Here is a 17,911-nt window from a genome sequence, read left to right on the forward strand (position 1 = left end):
ATTCGAGTCTTGCTAGCAGAGCATGCCGTATTTGACAGCAAGAGGCAAGTACTGTAAGATAACTTTCACTTTGCCACTCGGGGAGTGAAAGAAGCACGGACGCTTTATGAGTACAGGGTATCTGGGCAGTCGTGCAGCCTCATCGGGAGCACGTTTACTTTGTTGCTGCTGTTGTTGTTGCTGCTGTTGTTGTTGTTGCTGTGTTTTACCCGCAAGTCATTTAGTCAGAAGCCGTTGCTTGAACTTTGGAACTGCGCTGGGCATTACATGGAGCTGAGCAAATATTACGTATGCGCGTTCTACGTGTAACGCCCGTCCATGGCGCCATATTCAAAGCCCAATGCCCAATGCCTAGCGCGCGGATGACATGATCCCACAAGCTTGGTCAAGCGAATGCATTGCGTCTTATCGCCCTATCGGGTGCTGAGCGTACGTATTCTGGCCTGGGTCAAAGGTTACGCACGCACACAAACAATGCGATTGATAATAATAAATGCTGTTTGAACAAATTTCTATGGAACTGCGGCCAGGGAGGAGAGCGTTGGGCGGGGGAGGGGTAGCGGGGTGTGCGCATTGGACTGCGTGTTCATCTAGTTGTCAAGCATGGCGCGTCTTCTGCTCTCACACGCTCGCTCTCTCTCGCTCTCTCTCAGACACACACACACACGCGTGCGTCTGGTAGGAGCTGGCATGTTCCCGTTCCGCATCTTGGCGTAATTCCAATTATGCAAATGCCAATGGGAATTGCATGCTGGCCCATCTGCCGCCCAGCCCCCAAACACGCCCCGACCCCCGCCAACCCTGCTCCAGAGGCCGGCCAAGCAAACAGCAGCCATTGCAAATGCAAATAAACACACTTAATTTGATTAAACCAATTTCGAAACGTCATTTTCACATGTTGAAATTCAATTCAAGTCCAAAGTAACAATGCGACACTTACCAACACCGGTTGCGTGAGATGTTCGCCAACACAGTGCCTGCAAGCAGTAAGCGGCCTATATACCATATGTTAAGCTGAAATATATGCATACATACATATATATTATTATTATTTTATCTATTCATTTTTATTTATTTATATTAGTTTATTTAATAAACCGAATATTTACGTGATTAGCTACTTCTTCTATATTATGTATTTCACTTAACCTTAAAGCCCATAAGTAATAGTTGGCGCTTGCAATCGTATTTGCTCAGCTTTTAAATTCTTTAAAATTAAATTAAGCAACCAAAAAGCAACTTTCCAACAAACTCAACTCCCAGGCCAAAATCTTTTCATTGCGGCTCTCCATTGTGCCAGGCGAATAGAGACGCATACTTTTGCCACACACTGTCGCTCAAGTGCAGCACTGCAGCGGCAGAGTCAGCGGCGTCGGTGCGCCCGCAAGTCCAAAACTCAAAAGGCAGCGCGGAGAGCGAGAGAGAGAGCAATTGGCTTACTCTCCAATCTGTGTTACGCCATCTCTGTCAGGCGCACGCTCACACGTTCGCTTTGGCGCTCGCTCGCTTGCCTCGTGCACGTCGGCGTCGGCGTCGCCGTCGTCGTCATCGTCGTCGTCGCCGCCGTCGTCGTCTTCTGGAAGAGAGGCCCTCATAATAAACCAGCCGCGCAGCTTGCAAGTCAGTCAGAAACGCGTTGAGTGCGACAGCGAACAGACGTGCCCAGTGTCCAAGAGATCGTATACACATACATATACACAATTCTACAGGCCCCCCACACACACACACACACACACGCACACAGCCACATTTAAGTTCTTTAGCCCGTGGAACTGACACACACACACGCACACATATATAAAATTGTCTGCCTTTTTTTCTTTGGTGCCACAAAAGACGACTAAAAAAAAAAAAAGAAAAAGTGCCGTGCAAAGCAAAAGCATAAAACAAGAAAAGTGAAAACCAATCAAAAGAAGCGAAACAAAAGAGAAATAGCAACATTCAAAGAAACATGGCAAGTGCAGAGCAAAAAAACGCAACTGGCAACGGCAACGGCAACGGCATCGCCAAGCACAATAACAGCGCGCTAACAGAGCCAATTGAGCCGCCCAAGGATGCCAAGGATCTGCTGCCGCATCTGGAGTCGCTGGAGCGCATCATAAAGCTGCCCGTGGTGAATGCCGCCTGGGATAAGTCACAAGATGTCTATGGCAAAGTGAAGGGTAAGTGCAATTCAAATCCTCTCTCTCTCTCTCTGTCTGTCTGTCTGTCTCTCCGCCTCTCTCGCTCTCTCGTTGCCTTTAGTCAAGCTAGTTAAGATTAGTTCGTGTCGGCGGGCGCCATGTGTTGGGCAGGGCATTGAACTCGGGCTTTGCTGTGCTGCCGGTTAACTAACGGCAAATCAATTGCAGCTCGAAATTGTAGCCGACTTCGAAAGTACAAAAAAAAAAAAAAAAAAAGAAACGAAACAGCAAGCAAAAGCAAATATCAAAACCGTTGCTTAGCGCAGCCAAAGCGCAACTGCGACGTGTTGAGTGCAAAGTTCGCCATTTTGAGTGTGAATTGCTTGAAGCGAATTCGCCGCTAAACTCAAACTCGAAAACTTTAATTGAGCCGGCAAATTGCAATTGGCCATTGCCAAATTGAAGCCAATTAAGCTCAATTGACGCAACAGTCAATAAAAGGCGACGCCAAATAACAACAACAACAACAACAACCATGACCTGCCGTCGTCAGAGTGGCAAAATTCTTTCACCAAGCTCATGACGCGCCCGGCGGTGCGTGCAAAGTGCAAAATCAACAAATTTACATAACTTAATTTGTTGCCAGCCCAACAAACACATAGACGCAAGTTTTTAATTTTTCAATATATATGTGTGTACACACTAATGAGTGAGTGTGTGTGTGTGTGTGTGTGTGTGCGAGCGAGCTATGAATAGCTTAGGAAAGTGCAGTCAGTGGCGTGACCAACAGGGGGCGCTAGCATATCAAAATATTTGCGCAAATTGTCACCGCCCTCTGCTGTGAATCAATGTTGCTGTATGTGTGTGTGTGTGTGAGTGTGTGTGTGTCTAGTTGGACTTTCGACTTGTTTGTGTTTTATTTAGTTTTTTTTTTTTTTTTTTTTTTTATAACATTTTGTGCTACCTCAGAGATGAAATTGTTGTCGATGACTAAATGGGCAGCAACTGTCAAAGTCTAACTCAGAATACAGCTAATAGGCTAGCCAAGTCTTGGGTCTGGCAACTGCGCAGTTGCTTATCAATCAGGCAACGCCAAGTGCCGATAAGGCAGCGTCTGACTCTGGCAAGGGGACCAATGGAGAGTGAAAGGGGGGAGGGGCAGCTTATCACAGGCCAGAGCTCAATTGTGCATGTTCACGCACACATCTATACATTTTTCCAGAAAGTTTATATTCATTCTCTCTCTCTCTCCGTCTCTCTCTCCGTCTCTCTCTCTCTCTCTCTGTTGCAGGCAAAAACCGCGTCTTCAATTGGGCCCTAAATGCCGCCGAGGATTGTGTTGCACGCGCCGTAACGACCGCAGCGCCTATTGTGAATCGCTTGGATCGTCCCATTGCGTATGTGGATCAGACCTTGGTCAAGGGCATTGAAACGCTGGAGGTGAAGGCGCCCATCATTAAGGACACACCGCAGGAGATCTATGCCCAGGCCAAGAACAAGGTGATCGATGTCGTCCAGCCGCATCTGGAGCGTGTTGTCAAATTCAAGGCAGCCGGCCAGCAGAAGGCCGCCTCCCTCAAGGATCTCGCCTGGCAGAAGGCCAACGAGGTCCTGGCCACCCAATACGGCAGCCTGGCCGTCAACGGCGTGGACACCACCACAGCCCTGGCCGAGCGTCTCCTGGAATACTATTTCCCCAAATGCGAGTCCGATGTCGAGGAGGATAATGGTGAGTAACGCCTCTCCAATGCACTGCTGTGCTTGGCATTCTAGGGTATATCACATACCAGACCCCGCCCGCTCCCCTTCAATCCTATCCTCGAATGGAATTCATTATGTTTGCATTAGTTTTAAACAGTTTCTGTGATGTTTTCTCTGGGCATAGTTCATGCTTAACAAACATATCTCTGTATAAACCCAAAACGAAAGTTCCACAAGAGCTTGATGAACCCAAAGAAAAAAAGGTTGATCAAATAAGGATGGGAACTTCCGAAGGATGGGGACTTGCAAAGGGAATGGGCCTTCGAAGAGAAGGAACTTCCAAAGAATGTGGACTTTCGAAGGATGGGGACTTCCGAAGGAGGGGGTCTTCCAAAGGATGGGGACTTCCAAAGGATGGGGACTTGCAAAAGGAATGGGCCTTTGAAGAGAAGGGACTTCCAAAGAATGTGGACATTCGAAGGATGGGGATCTTCGAAGGATGGAGACTTCCGAAGGATGGGGACTTGCAAAGGGAATGGGCCTTTAAAGGGAAGGGACTTTCAAAGGATGGGGACTTTCGAAGGATGAAGACTTTCGAAGGATGGGGACTTGCAAAGGGAATGGGCCTTCAAAGGGAGGGGACTTCTAAAGGATGGGGACTTTCGAAGGATGGGGACTTTCGAAGGGAATGGGCCTTTAAAGGAAAGGGACTTTCAAAGGATGGGGACTTTCGAAGGATGAAGACTTTCGAAGGATGGGGACTTGCAAAGGGAATGGGCCTTCAAAGGGAGTGGACTTCCAAAGGATGGTGACTTTCGAAGGATGAAGACTTCCGAAGGGATGGGACTTCCGAAGGGGACTTCCGAAGGATGGGGACTTCCAAAGGATAGGGACTTCCAAAGGATAGGGACTTCTAAAGGATAGGGACTTCCGAAGGATGGGAACTTCCGAAGGAAAGGGACTTCCCAACGGATAGAACATTCCAAGGGCAGGAATTTCCGAAAGGAACAGACTACCGAACCCAATAAAGATCAGCCCAACACCCAACGTCGCGTTGTTTTTGGCCCTTTACCGAAGATCAGCTTTCATCATATATATATATATAAAATATTCCTGGTTAGTGCAGTCGATCTCGAGAACTATGCGAGTTAGAGTCTTAAAATCTGGTATGTAGCTGCTTCAAAGTCCACCCATTTCAATTAAGCCTATGAAGATCTACATCGGAGCTCAGCTCTCTTAAAAAACTTATCTCTCAGCTTACTCGACTTTTGTCGCGAACTTTCTTGATATATTCCAAGCCTTGAAGAACATGATTCCTTAATTCCCTCGAGCCCTGAAATTGCATCCATAAATGTCTTTAGTTTTGGTCTCTTGTTCGGCTTTGGTCTCGATTTCGTTTTGAATAAATCGTAAATATTTCTAATTCTCAGATAATAAACAAAGCGCTGTCGTGCGAAATGGCAAAAATGCTGAGAATGACAGTAAGTGTGCCCCAAAAAACACAGTCCAAATGAAACTAACCCAACACCTAACTCACAAAGCTAACAAAACCAAGAAGTAAATACATATCGAAAGCATGTTTATTTTGTTAACTAATCAATTAAAAGCTAAGTTCAAATAGAGTTTTAGCGTTAGTTTTCAGCTGAACTCAGGCTATAAACCCCAGTCCCAGGGCATATATGTAAAGAATTCGACCCCTCTTTTTAAAATTTGTCCAAACTATGCATGCAGTGTTGACTAATTTGCTAAACATTATGTTTATTTTTTCGTCTCCTCTCTCTCTCTCTGCTCTCTTGTAGTTATTGTTATTGGGGAGCCTGACTATGATCAAGAGATTGACACTAGATTCTTAGTAGCTGCCTCCACGGTATTTTTGTCCATGTCGTTGAAAATCATAACCGAAATTGTTGAATACATTAGAAGAAATCCAGAGATCGTAGGCATTATCGATAGGGAAATCAACAAGCTAATGGTAAGCTGATCATGCTAATCTCTAATATACTATATATCTATATATATGTAATTGTCATTACTAAACAGCAATTGTTTGTGTGTGCGTGTGTCTGCATGATGCTTGTAATTCGCAACGAGTTCAAGCTTAGGCTAACAGCGTTGCCAGATCGTTGTCATTAACTGTCTCAATGTGTATTAATGTAGTTTTATTGCTATTTGTGATTTGGTTTTGCAGTGCCAGTTCCCGCCAGCGAGGACCCAGTACTACACACAGTCCAGACCGTTGGCCGCTTATCCAATAAGATCTCGCGTCGCGTCTATAGAAATGTCTCCAGACAGATCAAACAGGTCCAACAGGGCAACATCAACGACTATCTAAGCTCATTGATAGCCGCCCTCAAGCTGCATCAGTACATCAACTTTATCAACTCATCGATGGGCACAAATGTTGAGCAGTCCACGTTAGCCAGCGACAACTGTACACCCTACGGACCTAGCAACAGCAGCAGCAACAGCAACAACATCATCAGCAGCAGCTGCAGCAGCAGCAGCGCCAACACCAAAACAGCGGCCAGCAGCGGCAACAGCAGTGCCAAGAGCAAAGTGAGCACTGTTGCGCCATCTATCGGACAATAAATGTGCAGCTGCACGCGTTCGGTTTGGTTGGGTGGTGCGCCCCCTTTTTAGATCAGGGTCAGAGCGCTTTCCAATTGGAAAAAAAGAAAACAAAAATTAAAACACCTGCCACTTTCCCGAAAAAGCCAAGCTGTTCGCCTCTCAAGCGCTGCGCATTTTCTTATTTAGTTTTATTTTTATGCCCCATATTTTTTTTTGCAATTCTTTTTTTTTTTTTTTTTTCGTTTTTAAGAAAGTGGCCTAAGCAGACGTCGCCCTAACCCCCTCACAACACCTCCCTCTACCCCCACACACAACCAAGCGTTTGCTTTGTAAATATTTATTTGAAGTAACACACATACACTCACACACACACACACACACACATATATACACATATTGATATAAGTTGTAGTTGTAAAAGATTTTAAACATTTTTTTTTTTAGCTGTGCTAAATCTAAAAACAAACACGCCACCTGGCGGCCATGTGCCACACACATGCATTGAATGGAGAATATAACAAAACAAAACAAAATTCTGATCAGAAACCATGCGAAATGCATGCACATGTATAAACCCAACCCCAACCCCACCCCCAGACCTCCCATACACCCCCCGCACAACGCGCTAACAACACAGCACATACCGTTAACGATATACTAATTAACGATATCGTATATCGTAAAAGAAACACTGAATTATAGTTATGTAGCTAGAGCGAGATAGAAAGAGTTAGAGAGAGAGACAGATCGTCGTTTATGTCGTATGCTTAATGAATATATATATGCACATATATATATATATATATACAATTGTAATACTGATGTTTTAACTATGCTTAAAATATGTAACATTATCTTAGCTGATGAATTATGCTTTAAATATATGAAAACTTATACATATATACACACACACACACACATACATACACTACAAATACTTTTGCGCTAACAAAAACAAAAAACGCCAACTAAATGGAAAAGTAATCATAATAAAAATGAGAAATGAAAAAACAACAAAAAAAAAAAAGCAATAAATAAATATAATTGTGAATTATGAACGTTGCGCGCAGATAAGCTCATGACGGGGGTCTTAAAAAAACATCAGACAAATGGCATTAAATTTGATTTCTGATCGAAAGACCACTCGACAGATAAACAAGTACACACCCATATCTATCTATATATATATATATATATACATATGTGCATTATATATATATATATATATACATATGTGCATTATATATATATATATATATGCATATGTGCATTATATATATATATATATAGTATATAGTATATGTGTATACAGATATTTGTGCTGTGGCCCAATTTCACGATGACTCGAGCTGTTCCATTTCCTATTCCAAAGTTCCCGCCGACATTTTCACAGCGATAACAAATGCCCATATATATACATTTACCTATATATATACCATATATACCTATATATCTATATATATATATATATAGTCGGGCTTGGCGTGCTTATAAAAACTTATCTGTTTGCTTTTTTTTTGCACTTATTTGATCTTGCTTTGGTTCATGGCTGGTTCCTTGGTTTATTTGTTCCTTGGTTCATTTGTTCCTTGGTTCCTTAGTTCTTAAGTTTCTTGGTTCATTAGTTCCTGGGGGTCTTCGTTGATGAGTTCCTTGGTTCCTTGGTTCATTCGTTCCTTGGGGTCTTGGTTCATTAGTTCCTTGGTAATGTGTACCTTGGTTTCTTGGTTCCATAGTTCCTTGGTTCCTTGTTTCGGTTCACGCTTTGAATCAGTTCCCCGGCTCGTTCCTTTGCTGGTTCCACTTAAAGTTTTAATAAAATTATTAAGTTTATCTTGTTGAATTCTTTTACTTTTGTTAGTTATAAGACTAAAAGATTTATAAGAATACGTTTATATATATATATAAATTTAAGGATATCTTCGGCACGCCGAAGTTTTGATACACTTGCAGTGTATTTGCCATATAAGATCCTACTATTCCATCGATCTATCCCAATAATACTTTCTTTAAGCTTTAAGTTAAGATCGTGCTGCCTCCGGCCAAGACCTCGCCCTATGGGCAATACTTGCCCAGCTAACTCGGCTGTTTGAACTTCTATCTTTGTAAAATTTGCAAGACTTAATTGGGGCACAGAAAAGCGTGCACATCCGAAAGCCCAAGGCGCTATCTCTTATATTAACAATGTTGCGAAAATTCTCAGCGCAATGGAGCTTGGGATCAAAAAAAAGAACTGCGCACAAGCTGCGCGGGCCGCAACAGAGCCTACATTTCGAATTTGGTGCAAATAGCTGGCATAGTTCTCGAGTTATGGCCAAAAGAACAAAGCTCCAAATCGATAACTATCGATTTACGAGTTATCGAACGCGAATATGAATAAATTAGTTGCATACTCAGCTCGCTTTGGCACTCGAGTTTATTCAAGTATATGCAATTTGATTAAGAATCAAGAAATACGACATCCCTTGGCTTATCAGGCGAAGAGGTTCTTCGATAGCGTTCGCCGTCCTATTTAAAGGCTTTTTATTGGGTCGTAAATCACAGAGATAACACATGGCCGAGCTTTATATTTGTATCTATCCCCGGCACAGGAGAGGATCGCATTACGCGAGGAAATTCCAGATGGAAAATGCCAGAGATACATTATCGAGAGGATTCTCTAAGCCTCGATATAGCATATATTTACTTAAGTAGACATCTGTTAGTTTTGATTGACTGATTGACTGACTGAATGACTTTTATGTGTCCTGTCTGTCTGGCTGATTGATTGAGTGTCTGATTGACGGGCCTGTGCTGACTGATTGACCACTGAATAGCCTACTGGCTGATTGACAAACTGCTTGATTGACTGGCCAACAGATCAACTGATTGACTAGCTGAATGACGGACTGCTTATCGCAACTTATTTACTTATTGACTGCGTGATTGGCTGACTTAATGACTTAGTAATCGCTTGACTAAATTGCTGGTCAACTGATTGAGAGACTACTAATTGTCTGAATGAATGGCTGAGTGATTGATTGACTGACTGACAGTCCAAGTGATTGACTTAGGAACCAGTTATGTGATTGATTGACAGACTGATTGACTGACTAACTGAATGGCTGATTAAGTAACCAATTGATGATTGACTGTTTATCCAATGTAATTGATTGACTGATTGATTAGCTGACCAATGAGCTAAGTGATTGATTGACTGCTCAGTTGACTGATTGACTACTTAACTGACGATTTAACTGGCCGCTTGACGAACTGTTTGTCCTGACTAAGTGATTGACCCACTGAACGATTGATTGACTGGTGATTGATTGACTTACTGACTGGCTGATTGACGATCAAAGAGCTAGGAAGCTGACAACAATGTTACTTTTGGAATATCAACTATCCACACACACACACACACACACGCACACACACACACACACACACACACACACACACACACACACGCACACACAGACATGAAGACACACACAAGTACATCTAGATGTAGAGCTGCCAGCCGCATGACGCGCAAAATGTGTTCAATTTGTTGTGTACCGTTGTTAGCTCGTGATTAAATTGAACGGCAACGAATCGGTTTCTTATCAAAGACTCACCTGGTGCCGGGTGGCGGGTGGCGGGTGCCAGGTGCCGGAGTGCCAATTGAATATGAAGTTGAACAATTGTGTTTCGCCGCGTTCGGCTCTATTTATAGACCGGGGCCTTAGATAGCGCAACGAATGGGCCCAATATCCGGGGCGAGTCGGGGCGGTGTGGAAGGCAACTCTTCAAAATGCCAAAGAATTTCGGAAATGTCGATAATGAGGCTGAGCAAAGTCGCCAGCAAACCGTATCCAGTTTCGTTTTCGCTCATTTATATGCCCGACAGCATTAGCTGGGATGCCTTACGGGCTGCCGTCTCTCCAGTTGCCTTCGAGGCTGGCATCGATAATTATGGTGAGCTGCGGCAGCTGCCCAAAAACGGACGGCCGCGGCCAGACTGATCAGATTCTTGAGTGTAGTAGCGCATACCCTGTACATTCTGTGCAGCCCAACATAGGGCATGCACACTTTTTGTGCTCGCATGTAACAAGCTTGCGATCAACATGGGCAAACAAATTATCTGTGCTTTTTTTAGGCCATATTTCAAAAAGATCGGACTTCAAGCTCCGAGGCTAACCCAAGATTAGATGAGTTAGATATTAGAGGTTAGACATTAAGGTTAGCTCATAAGAAGTTTGATTTTCTTTTTCTTTCAAAAAGATCGTACTTCAAGCTCCGAAGTGCATTAAGCTAAGCTCAAAAGAAGTACATAGATTTCTAATAATGATTTAAGGGGTAGCTCATAAGAAGCTGTATTTTGTGTGTCCTAAGCTTATATTTAAAAAAAATTATCGTATCTTAAGCTGCGAAGTTCATGAGCATAAGATAAGAAGAAGTCGATATCTCACATATGCGGCCATAATTCAAATAGATCGGACTCCAAGCGCCGAGCTTTATCGAATTTCGCACAGTCGCCAGGGCATCTTTTAGTCGCGCATGTCTGCTCCGGAAACTTTTGCTTTTTTGTGTGATTGTTTTTTGCATATATCATTTTTTTTTCCTTTTCGTCTCGCAATGCTTGACTGGGAAGTTCTGGTCGAGCGGGTTTTCGAGCCGCAATTGGACTTTAAATTCGCAGGGGGGAGGGGGGAGGGGGGTTGAGGCACAGAGCGCAAGATGTGCGTATTTCCATAGCTCAAGTGAAACAGGGAACTTGCTTGAAATGGACTTTGCGCAAGCCCCCCTCCACCCTCATCGCGGCACGCCTCTGCTTTTGACGACGTCAGCGTCTGAAGTCCAGCAAGACGGCGGAAATGGGCAAGGGGTGGGGGGGGGGGGGAATTCAGTTGGCAACGCAGACGACGCAGATTTCTTATCAGCGCCTCATAAAATACAACAACAAAAATGCTCAAACCTCGAATTGAACACCAACACACACACACACACACACGCATGCATGCCTGCATATAAAGACAGAGAGAGAGAGAGAGAGCGAGGCTGAGGCTGAACCAGTGCGATGGGCGTTAAGCGCAACGGAAGAGGGCGTGGCCGGGCGCAACGCAATCAACTGTCGACAGCGACGCGTCGTCTCAAGTGCCAAAGTACAGCAAGTGGCGTGATTATTCTTCTTCTCTTTATTATTATTATGCGCACACAGGCGCACACATGCGCCGTTATGCATGTGTGTGTGTGTATGATCTGGTTTTTTGGTGTTGTAATTGACTGCAGTCAGCGATAAGTGAGCGGCGTCGCGGGATGCGCACAATCTGATTTAGCGGCTGCAGCAACCCAGCGCCATTCACAACTAAGCACAAACGCTCGCAAACCTTGCACAAGTGTTTGCCTCGATCGCTGCGGTTGGCGTCCAAGCTGTACTTGACATTTGCCCATGCCGCCCTCTATTGGGCTTAGTCGAAACAAGTCTGCGTTCGCAACATTTCATCATTTGCCAATCGATTTGTATTAATGCCGTTTAAGCGCTCGGCGGGCTTGCCACTGGGTGGCGTTATGCTTAAGCCAACTGCCTGCCGAACAAAGCAGTGCGAGTTCAAATCCAGCGCAAGATATTTATTTTTTTTTTTTGCTTAAAATTGAAAGTAGCTAGACATATATTTTCTTCTTTACCATACGTTAGACGAGTTTATAACTTTGCTTTTCGATATCTCGTCACATTTCCATTATATCGATGAAAATCGATCTCGATAACTGGCTCCGTTTCGAAGTAATCGCTTAGAATCGTTATCGAAATTCGATAGCTCTAGCCTATTATACTCGCACATCTCGCTAAGTATATATACATCCAGTAAATTTCTTTATTAAAGCTGAAGCTTGTCTTTGAAAAATTAAAAATTAGCATTTGGTTTTGTTGTCGTTTTTAATGAACGATATTTTGTTTTATTTTTGATTAAAATTACACACTTATATTGCAGCTATTCCACAGAGAACTATTCACACATTTCGTATAACACAATAGAATCAAGAAACCAAGTTCTTTTTTTTTTAATAACATTTAATATAAAACTTATATTTATATAAATTAGCAGTGTTTGCTGTTAAATTAAATTTAATTAAATTTTGCTTATTTTCTGCAGATTCTTTAATAAATTAATTTTGCAATTTACATTTCTCGAAATTTGTGAGAAACCAAAACAAAAAAAAAAAATGTTTTCAATATATTTAAAAAGGCTGGACAATTTTAATGTAGCAGCAAAAGGCGCACTGGCGCAATGCAATTGCCTCTCTATTCGATTCTCAAACACGTTTCTTTGTCGCCTTAGCGCGTTTTTGTTACTCACATCATTCGATTTGATTTACTGAAAAGCGTATAAATATTTATATAGTTATTTAACTATGTTTAGAATTTGCTTTAAGAACTTAGCACATTTTCGCAGGTGGATCAATATGTAGAACCAACAACTAAATACAGTCGAGTTACGGCTAGTACAGGTATGTAAATATATATATATATATATATATATATAAGTTGTGTAAATATGTTAAATATGGTGGCTTTTTTATGTTAATACAGATGGTTTTTTTTTTGTTTTTTCTTAATTTATTAAGGTTATGTTTTAATAGAAATAATTATATAGCTGATGTTTTAAATATTGTATATCGAATAGCAGCTGTCAGTTGTTATTCTTCTTGTCAGTTGTTGTTGTTGTTGTTAATGTTTATTTAGGCCCGAATATAGCTAGCTATTTGCTTAGTTGTGTGTTGTGTTCGTTTTCTTCTTGAACGTTGGCTTTTCTTTGCTTTTACTTTTATCACAGACGCCCTCCTTCTCGCACGCAGCCCACAAACGTGTGTGTGTGTGTGTGTTGGGTGCTTTATCTTAGGCCTAGTTTAGCACTTGGCTCTAAGCGCACTCGTTTAACAATTGTTGCTGTTGCATTTGGCTATTAGCTAGGCTTAATTAGTTAAGGACTTGCGCAGAATTTGTGCCAGTTTTGCGTGTCATAACAAATGTTGTTGTCCATGTTGTTGCTGTTGTTGTTGTTGTTGTGGCTCGTGGGTTTTTGGGCTTTAGCTAGTTAATGCATCAACATTTGCGCTTCCAACGCATGAGCCCCAGCAGGCGTCGTCTTCCTCTCTCTCTCACTCACACTCTCTCGCTCTCTCTATCGCTCTCTCGCTCGCTCGCTTTAAGGCTTGGCCGTTTGGGCCAGGCCAGCAGCAGTCGCTGCCAGGCTGTTGTTGTTGTTGTTGTTGCTGCTGCTGCTGTTGTTGCCGGCGGTGTTGCTGCTGTTGGTGCTGCTGCTGCCGCCGTTGTTGGCATCGACCGCGGGCTGCTTGCCATTGAGCAGCTGGGTAAAGTATTCCCCGAAGACGGCGTGATTGTAGCCGACAAGACGCCGGAACGAGGCAATAAAGGCGACCAGCTCCTCCTCAAAGTCCGCAAAGCCGGCGGGCGGCGGCGGTATGTTGCCGTTCGAGCGCAGCGCGACGCGCACAAATCCATCCAATCGATTGGCTAAAATTTGCAAAGCAGGTGAGTTAACAAATACATAAACATCTTATCTTCGACCTGGCCGAAAATTGTTCGCAGCAGCAACGCTAAAAACCCGTAAAGAAAGGTCGCTGGTTCGGTAACCGGTTCGAATCAACGCCCTACCTTGAGGTTCGACTCGTTTACACGTTCTTGGTTTTGACTTTGGCTTTTCCTATATGTTCAATATTTTTAAGTAGCTAACTTTCATTCGCTTCGGTTAACGGTTCGAACCTGCGACCTGCCCAGAACTTCAGTTCATGAACTTAAGCTCAGCTTTTGCGTAACCTTATAGAATTTTCATAATTGTAATGAAAAGTTCTACTAAAAATAGTCTTGCAAGTCCGTAAATACATTCATTCGGTTTGGTTTATGGTTTGAACCTGCGACCTGCGCCCTGCCTAGAGTTTCAGTTCGTAAATACTTTCTTTAACATACTTTAAATCAGGTTTCGGTTTTTCCTACCATATGATCCAAATTGTAATGAAAAGTTCTACCAAGAAGAGTATTGCAAAGTCCCAAGCACTTGCATTGGGGTAGAAGAGAGAGGGGGGTAGCTCGCATGGAAACAGACAGACAGATGGGCGTGGCTGCATAGACTCCGCATTTATATAGTTTATGGACTCAATATCATCTGCTAAGCGTTGCTTATTGCGCGACATGGGCGAAGTATTCGCCCGGCCAGGGCATAATGAGAAGTTGTCTTTTTACCCATGAGCGTGCGCACGGGCGACGTCTTGTTGACCAGCTGCTGGACTTGGGTCTGGATCTGCGCCTGCTGCGGCTCGCTGAGCGGAGGCAGCTGCTCGTTCTCCAGCGCTTTGTTGATGAATGCGCGTATCTGCTCGTAGCAGCCGTCGAGGGCGGCGCTCAGTTGGCTGTACGGGCGATAAAAGCAGAGGTCTGAGTGAAGGAGACAGCAAGTGGGGGCATTTTTGGGCGTTGTACTCACTCCTCGCGCTTCACGTCCTGGACAAGGATGTCCAGCTGCTGGGCCAGCTTGACGCGATTTTCGCGTCGCTGCGATATGACCGGCACACCCTGCGCTATCGAGATGAGCGAGGCGCACAGTATAAGACGCTGGCCGCGCCAGCTGAGACCGCCGAAGCGCTCCTTATCGATGCTCAGCAGCTCCGGAAACTCCTTGTCCGCCGGATAGTTGAGCAGCTGCCTGAACGCATTGAAGATGATGTCATCATTGCTGCTGCAGCCGGCCCGATGACGCTGCAGCCAATCCTCAGTGGCCGGAAAGCCAACTGCAAACAAGAAAACAATTATTTTTCTTTCGAGTGCCGAGGAATAAAATACATTTGCCAGATCCAAAGATTGATTGACTGATTGACTCAAGTCTGCTTCAACAGCTGATTGAATGACTAGTTGATTGACAGATGGACTCCCTTTTAAGTGTCCCGACAGACTGATTGACTTGACTTTCCTAACTGTTTGACAAATTAACTGATTGAATAACTGACTGTCGTAACTGATTGATCGAGTGATTGACGCCTTTCAGTGTGACTTGACTGTTTGTCTACTGATTGATTGATCGAGTGATTGACGCCTTTTAATGTGACTTGACTGTTTGACTACTGATTGATTGATCGATTGACTCAGTTTTATATGTCTTGACTGAGTGATTGACTTACTTTTGTGAATCTTGGCTGCTTGACAGGCTGATTGAATAACTGACTGAATGATTGACTCATTTGAGTCTGTCCTGACAGATTGACAGACTAACTGATTGACTCATTTTTGTGCCTCTACCGCTTTCTCTCTCTCTCTCTCTATCTCTTTTTCTCTCTTCCTCTATCTCGCTGCCTCTCTATCTATCTATCCCTCAACCTCTCTACCCACAGGGCATACGCACCATTTCCATGAAATTCGCGCAAATATGTGCTAAACTTTCGCTTCTCATACTCCACAGAGTTGGCCGCAATATCGTTGCGTGCCGCGGACACCATAAAGTTGGCCATGTCCAGCTTCATCAGAGACATGGTCTCCAGAATGCCCCGGAATGTATCGATAACATCATCGATTTCGCGCAGCTTGGCCACCGTTTCATCGCGTGCCGGCGCGCACATGCTCGCCAGCAGCTGGATGACAAAATTGGCGTATGATCGAAAGTCCAGGGTGCCCTGCTCCGCCTGCTGGCGGATTAGAGCCTCGTCCAGGGTAGCATTGATGCGGCTCAATGCATTCGCATTGTTCGGCGAGAGCAGCTGCGGAAAATCCTCCTTGATCTCGCCCAGCAGCCGTATGGCCTGATCATAAGAGGGCGGATCACGTTCCAGTTGCTCGCGCAGCAAATTCCAAAAGGCCTTGTGCACCATGGCCTTAATGCGACCCTCCAGGCTGTCAGATAGAGATTCAAACAGCATGAGTGGATGCGGAACAGAGATATAGAGAGAGAGAGAGAGACAGAGAGTTGCATGACTCACCTGTCTAGGGGCGGCTCGTATGGCTGCAGCTTGAACTCCGGATTGAGCGCTATCTCATGCGCCAGCTCCATGTTCTTGAGATCCTTTAGCATGCCGGCCACCTCGTCCATGGTGACCACCTTTGGCGGACTGCCATCGAGGCTGGGCAGCACAAAGCGCATTGTGCTATCCGTGGAGCTCTCGCTGTCCGTGCGCATTGGCACATCCGTGTTCCGTGTGGGCTGCTCCTGCTGCTGCTGTTTGTTGTCCTCTTTGGCGTCCATTTTAGACTGCAAATTCGAGTTTTCCAATTGGAAATATGCTGATTGGTTTGATCTTGCTCTCGAGTTGTTTTTGTCGTGCAACTGGTTTTCTGCAAATATGGAAATGTAAGCGTGTTTTTCCTTATTCGTTGCAATTGCGTATTTGCTTCCGCGAGCAAAAGGAAACACAAAGAGCTTTCCAAAGCGGGCAGAGCTCAGCTTTGTTTCAGGGTCAGCTGCCTCCAAGGCTGACAAAATGCGACGTTCAAAATGAATGCAAGCCAATAACCGTTAAATGTGTGCGAGTGTGTGTGTGTGTGTGTGTGTGTACGTGTGCGAGCGAGAGACAACAAAGACAGTTACAAAGCAAGCAACCACCTTACACACACACACATACACATGCACGCACGCACACGCACTCACAGCAAAGGGAAGACAAATCGCTAGCCCAGATAAAACGAAATAAATCTACAGAATTACGTACATCTACATGTATATATAGGAAAATCTTGCAATTTCAATTTGTGGCGGCTGACACAGTTTCCAAAATTAACGCGGAAAAGCGTAGAACATTGCACAACGGCTGACGCGCAGCGAAGTGGCGACATAAACAAAGAGGCGCTAATAAAGCAGCCTATGAAAACAGAAACGAAAAGAATTCGTTTATTGCGCAGCAGCTGTGTGTGCGTGTGCATGTGTGTGTGTGTGCATATACATACATATACATGTATATGCAGAGAATATTGTGAAATGGACACAAGGACGTTGTGATTGGGCGGCTGGGCATAGGGATGGGAGAATAATTGTAACAATTCGAAAATTTACACAGAATGCGAACAAAAACCAACAACAACAGAATGCGCAGAGCAATTAGACTTACCACCGTTAGGAACTGAATTCTTCGAAAATTTGTATTGCTTGAATAGAACTTGCACGTCTAATTTAATATTGTTATACGAATTTTTTTAGGTTTTTTATTTTTTAAACACGTTTTCCACAATTTTAAAGCATTTTATTTTAACCGTACGCTTGTCGCGCTTACGACGTCCAAATTGTAATGTGAGTAATAATGTTATGAATGTACAAATTTCAAATTGAACTAACGCAGGCCACCTTTGTTTGTTGTGCTTGCTCTGTTGTGTTGTTATTGTTGTTGCTGTTGTTGCTCGCTTGCAGATGTTCCACAACATTCGAGAATAGGGCGCATATGCAGCTCCACTGCAAGCAAAATTGATCAGCTAGCCAGGCGTAAAAGTCGTTGCTATTTGCAATTTAATTATTAATTATTTAACTCTTTCAAACAGCTGTTCGTTAACTGACTGCGAC

The 17,911-nt window shown here is 43.9% G+C and overlaps 2 protein-coding genes across 5 annotated transcripts; one reads left to right on the forward strand and one right to left on the reverse strand.

Annotated features, from left to right (window-relative positions):
- The first annotated feature begins 1,615 nt into the window (after positions 1 to 1,615).
- Lsd-2 (Lipid storage droplet-2) lies at positions 1,616 to 7,299 on the forward strand. 4 transcript variants are annotated; one of them, XM_032440566.2, is made up of 5 exons: positions 1,616 to 2,162; positions 3,415 to 3,852; positions 5,255 to 5,305; positions 5,624 to 5,796; positions 6,013 to 6,293. In XM_032440566.2, the coding sequence occupies exons 1-5, from the start codon at positions 1,952 to 1,954 to the stop codon at positions 6,154 to 6,156; spliced, it is 1,017 nt and encodes a 338-aa protein (XP_032296457.1). In that variant the 5' UTR covers positions 1,616 to 1,951; the 3' UTR covers positions 6,157 to 6,293. The 4 variants fall into 4 exon arrangements, with proteins under 4 accessions (XP_032296457.1, XP_032296458.1, XP_032296455.1 ...); XM_032440567.2 differs by lacking the exon at positions 5,255 to 5,305; XM_032440564.2 differs by lacking the exon at positions 5,624 to 5,796 and having other exon boundaries at positions 1,618 to 2,162; positions 6,013 to 7,299.
- A 5,039-nt stretch (positions 7,300 to 12,338) lies between these two features.
- Positions 12,339 to 17,870, reverse strand: LOC6634754 (T-complex protein 11-like protein 1). Its single transcript, XM_002058011.4, has 6 exons — positions 17,466 to 17,870; positions 16,344 to 16,695; positions 15,773 to 16,257; positions 14,861 to 15,164; positions 14,620 to 14,786; positions 12,339 to 13,893 (listed from the first exon to the last, which is right to left on the reverse strand). The coding sequence occupies exons 2-6, from the start codon at positions 16,604 to 16,606 to the stop codon at positions 13,565 to 13,567; spliced, it is 1,548 nt and encodes a 515-aa protein (XP_002058047.1). The 5' UTR covers positions 16,607 to 16,695; positions 17,466 to 17,870; the 3' UTR covers positions 12,339 to 13,564.
- Between the last annotated feature and the right edge of the window lie 41 nt (positions 17,871 to 17,911).

The sequence above is a fragment of the Drosophila virilis genome, chromosome X, assembly GCF_030788295.1.
Source record: "Drosophila virilis strain 15010-1051.87 chromosome X, Dvir_AGI_RSII-ME, whole genome shotgun sequence".
NCBI classification, from domain to species: domain Eukaryota; kingdom Metazoa; phylum Arthropoda; class Insecta; order Diptera; family Drosophilidae; genus Drosophila; species Drosophila virilis.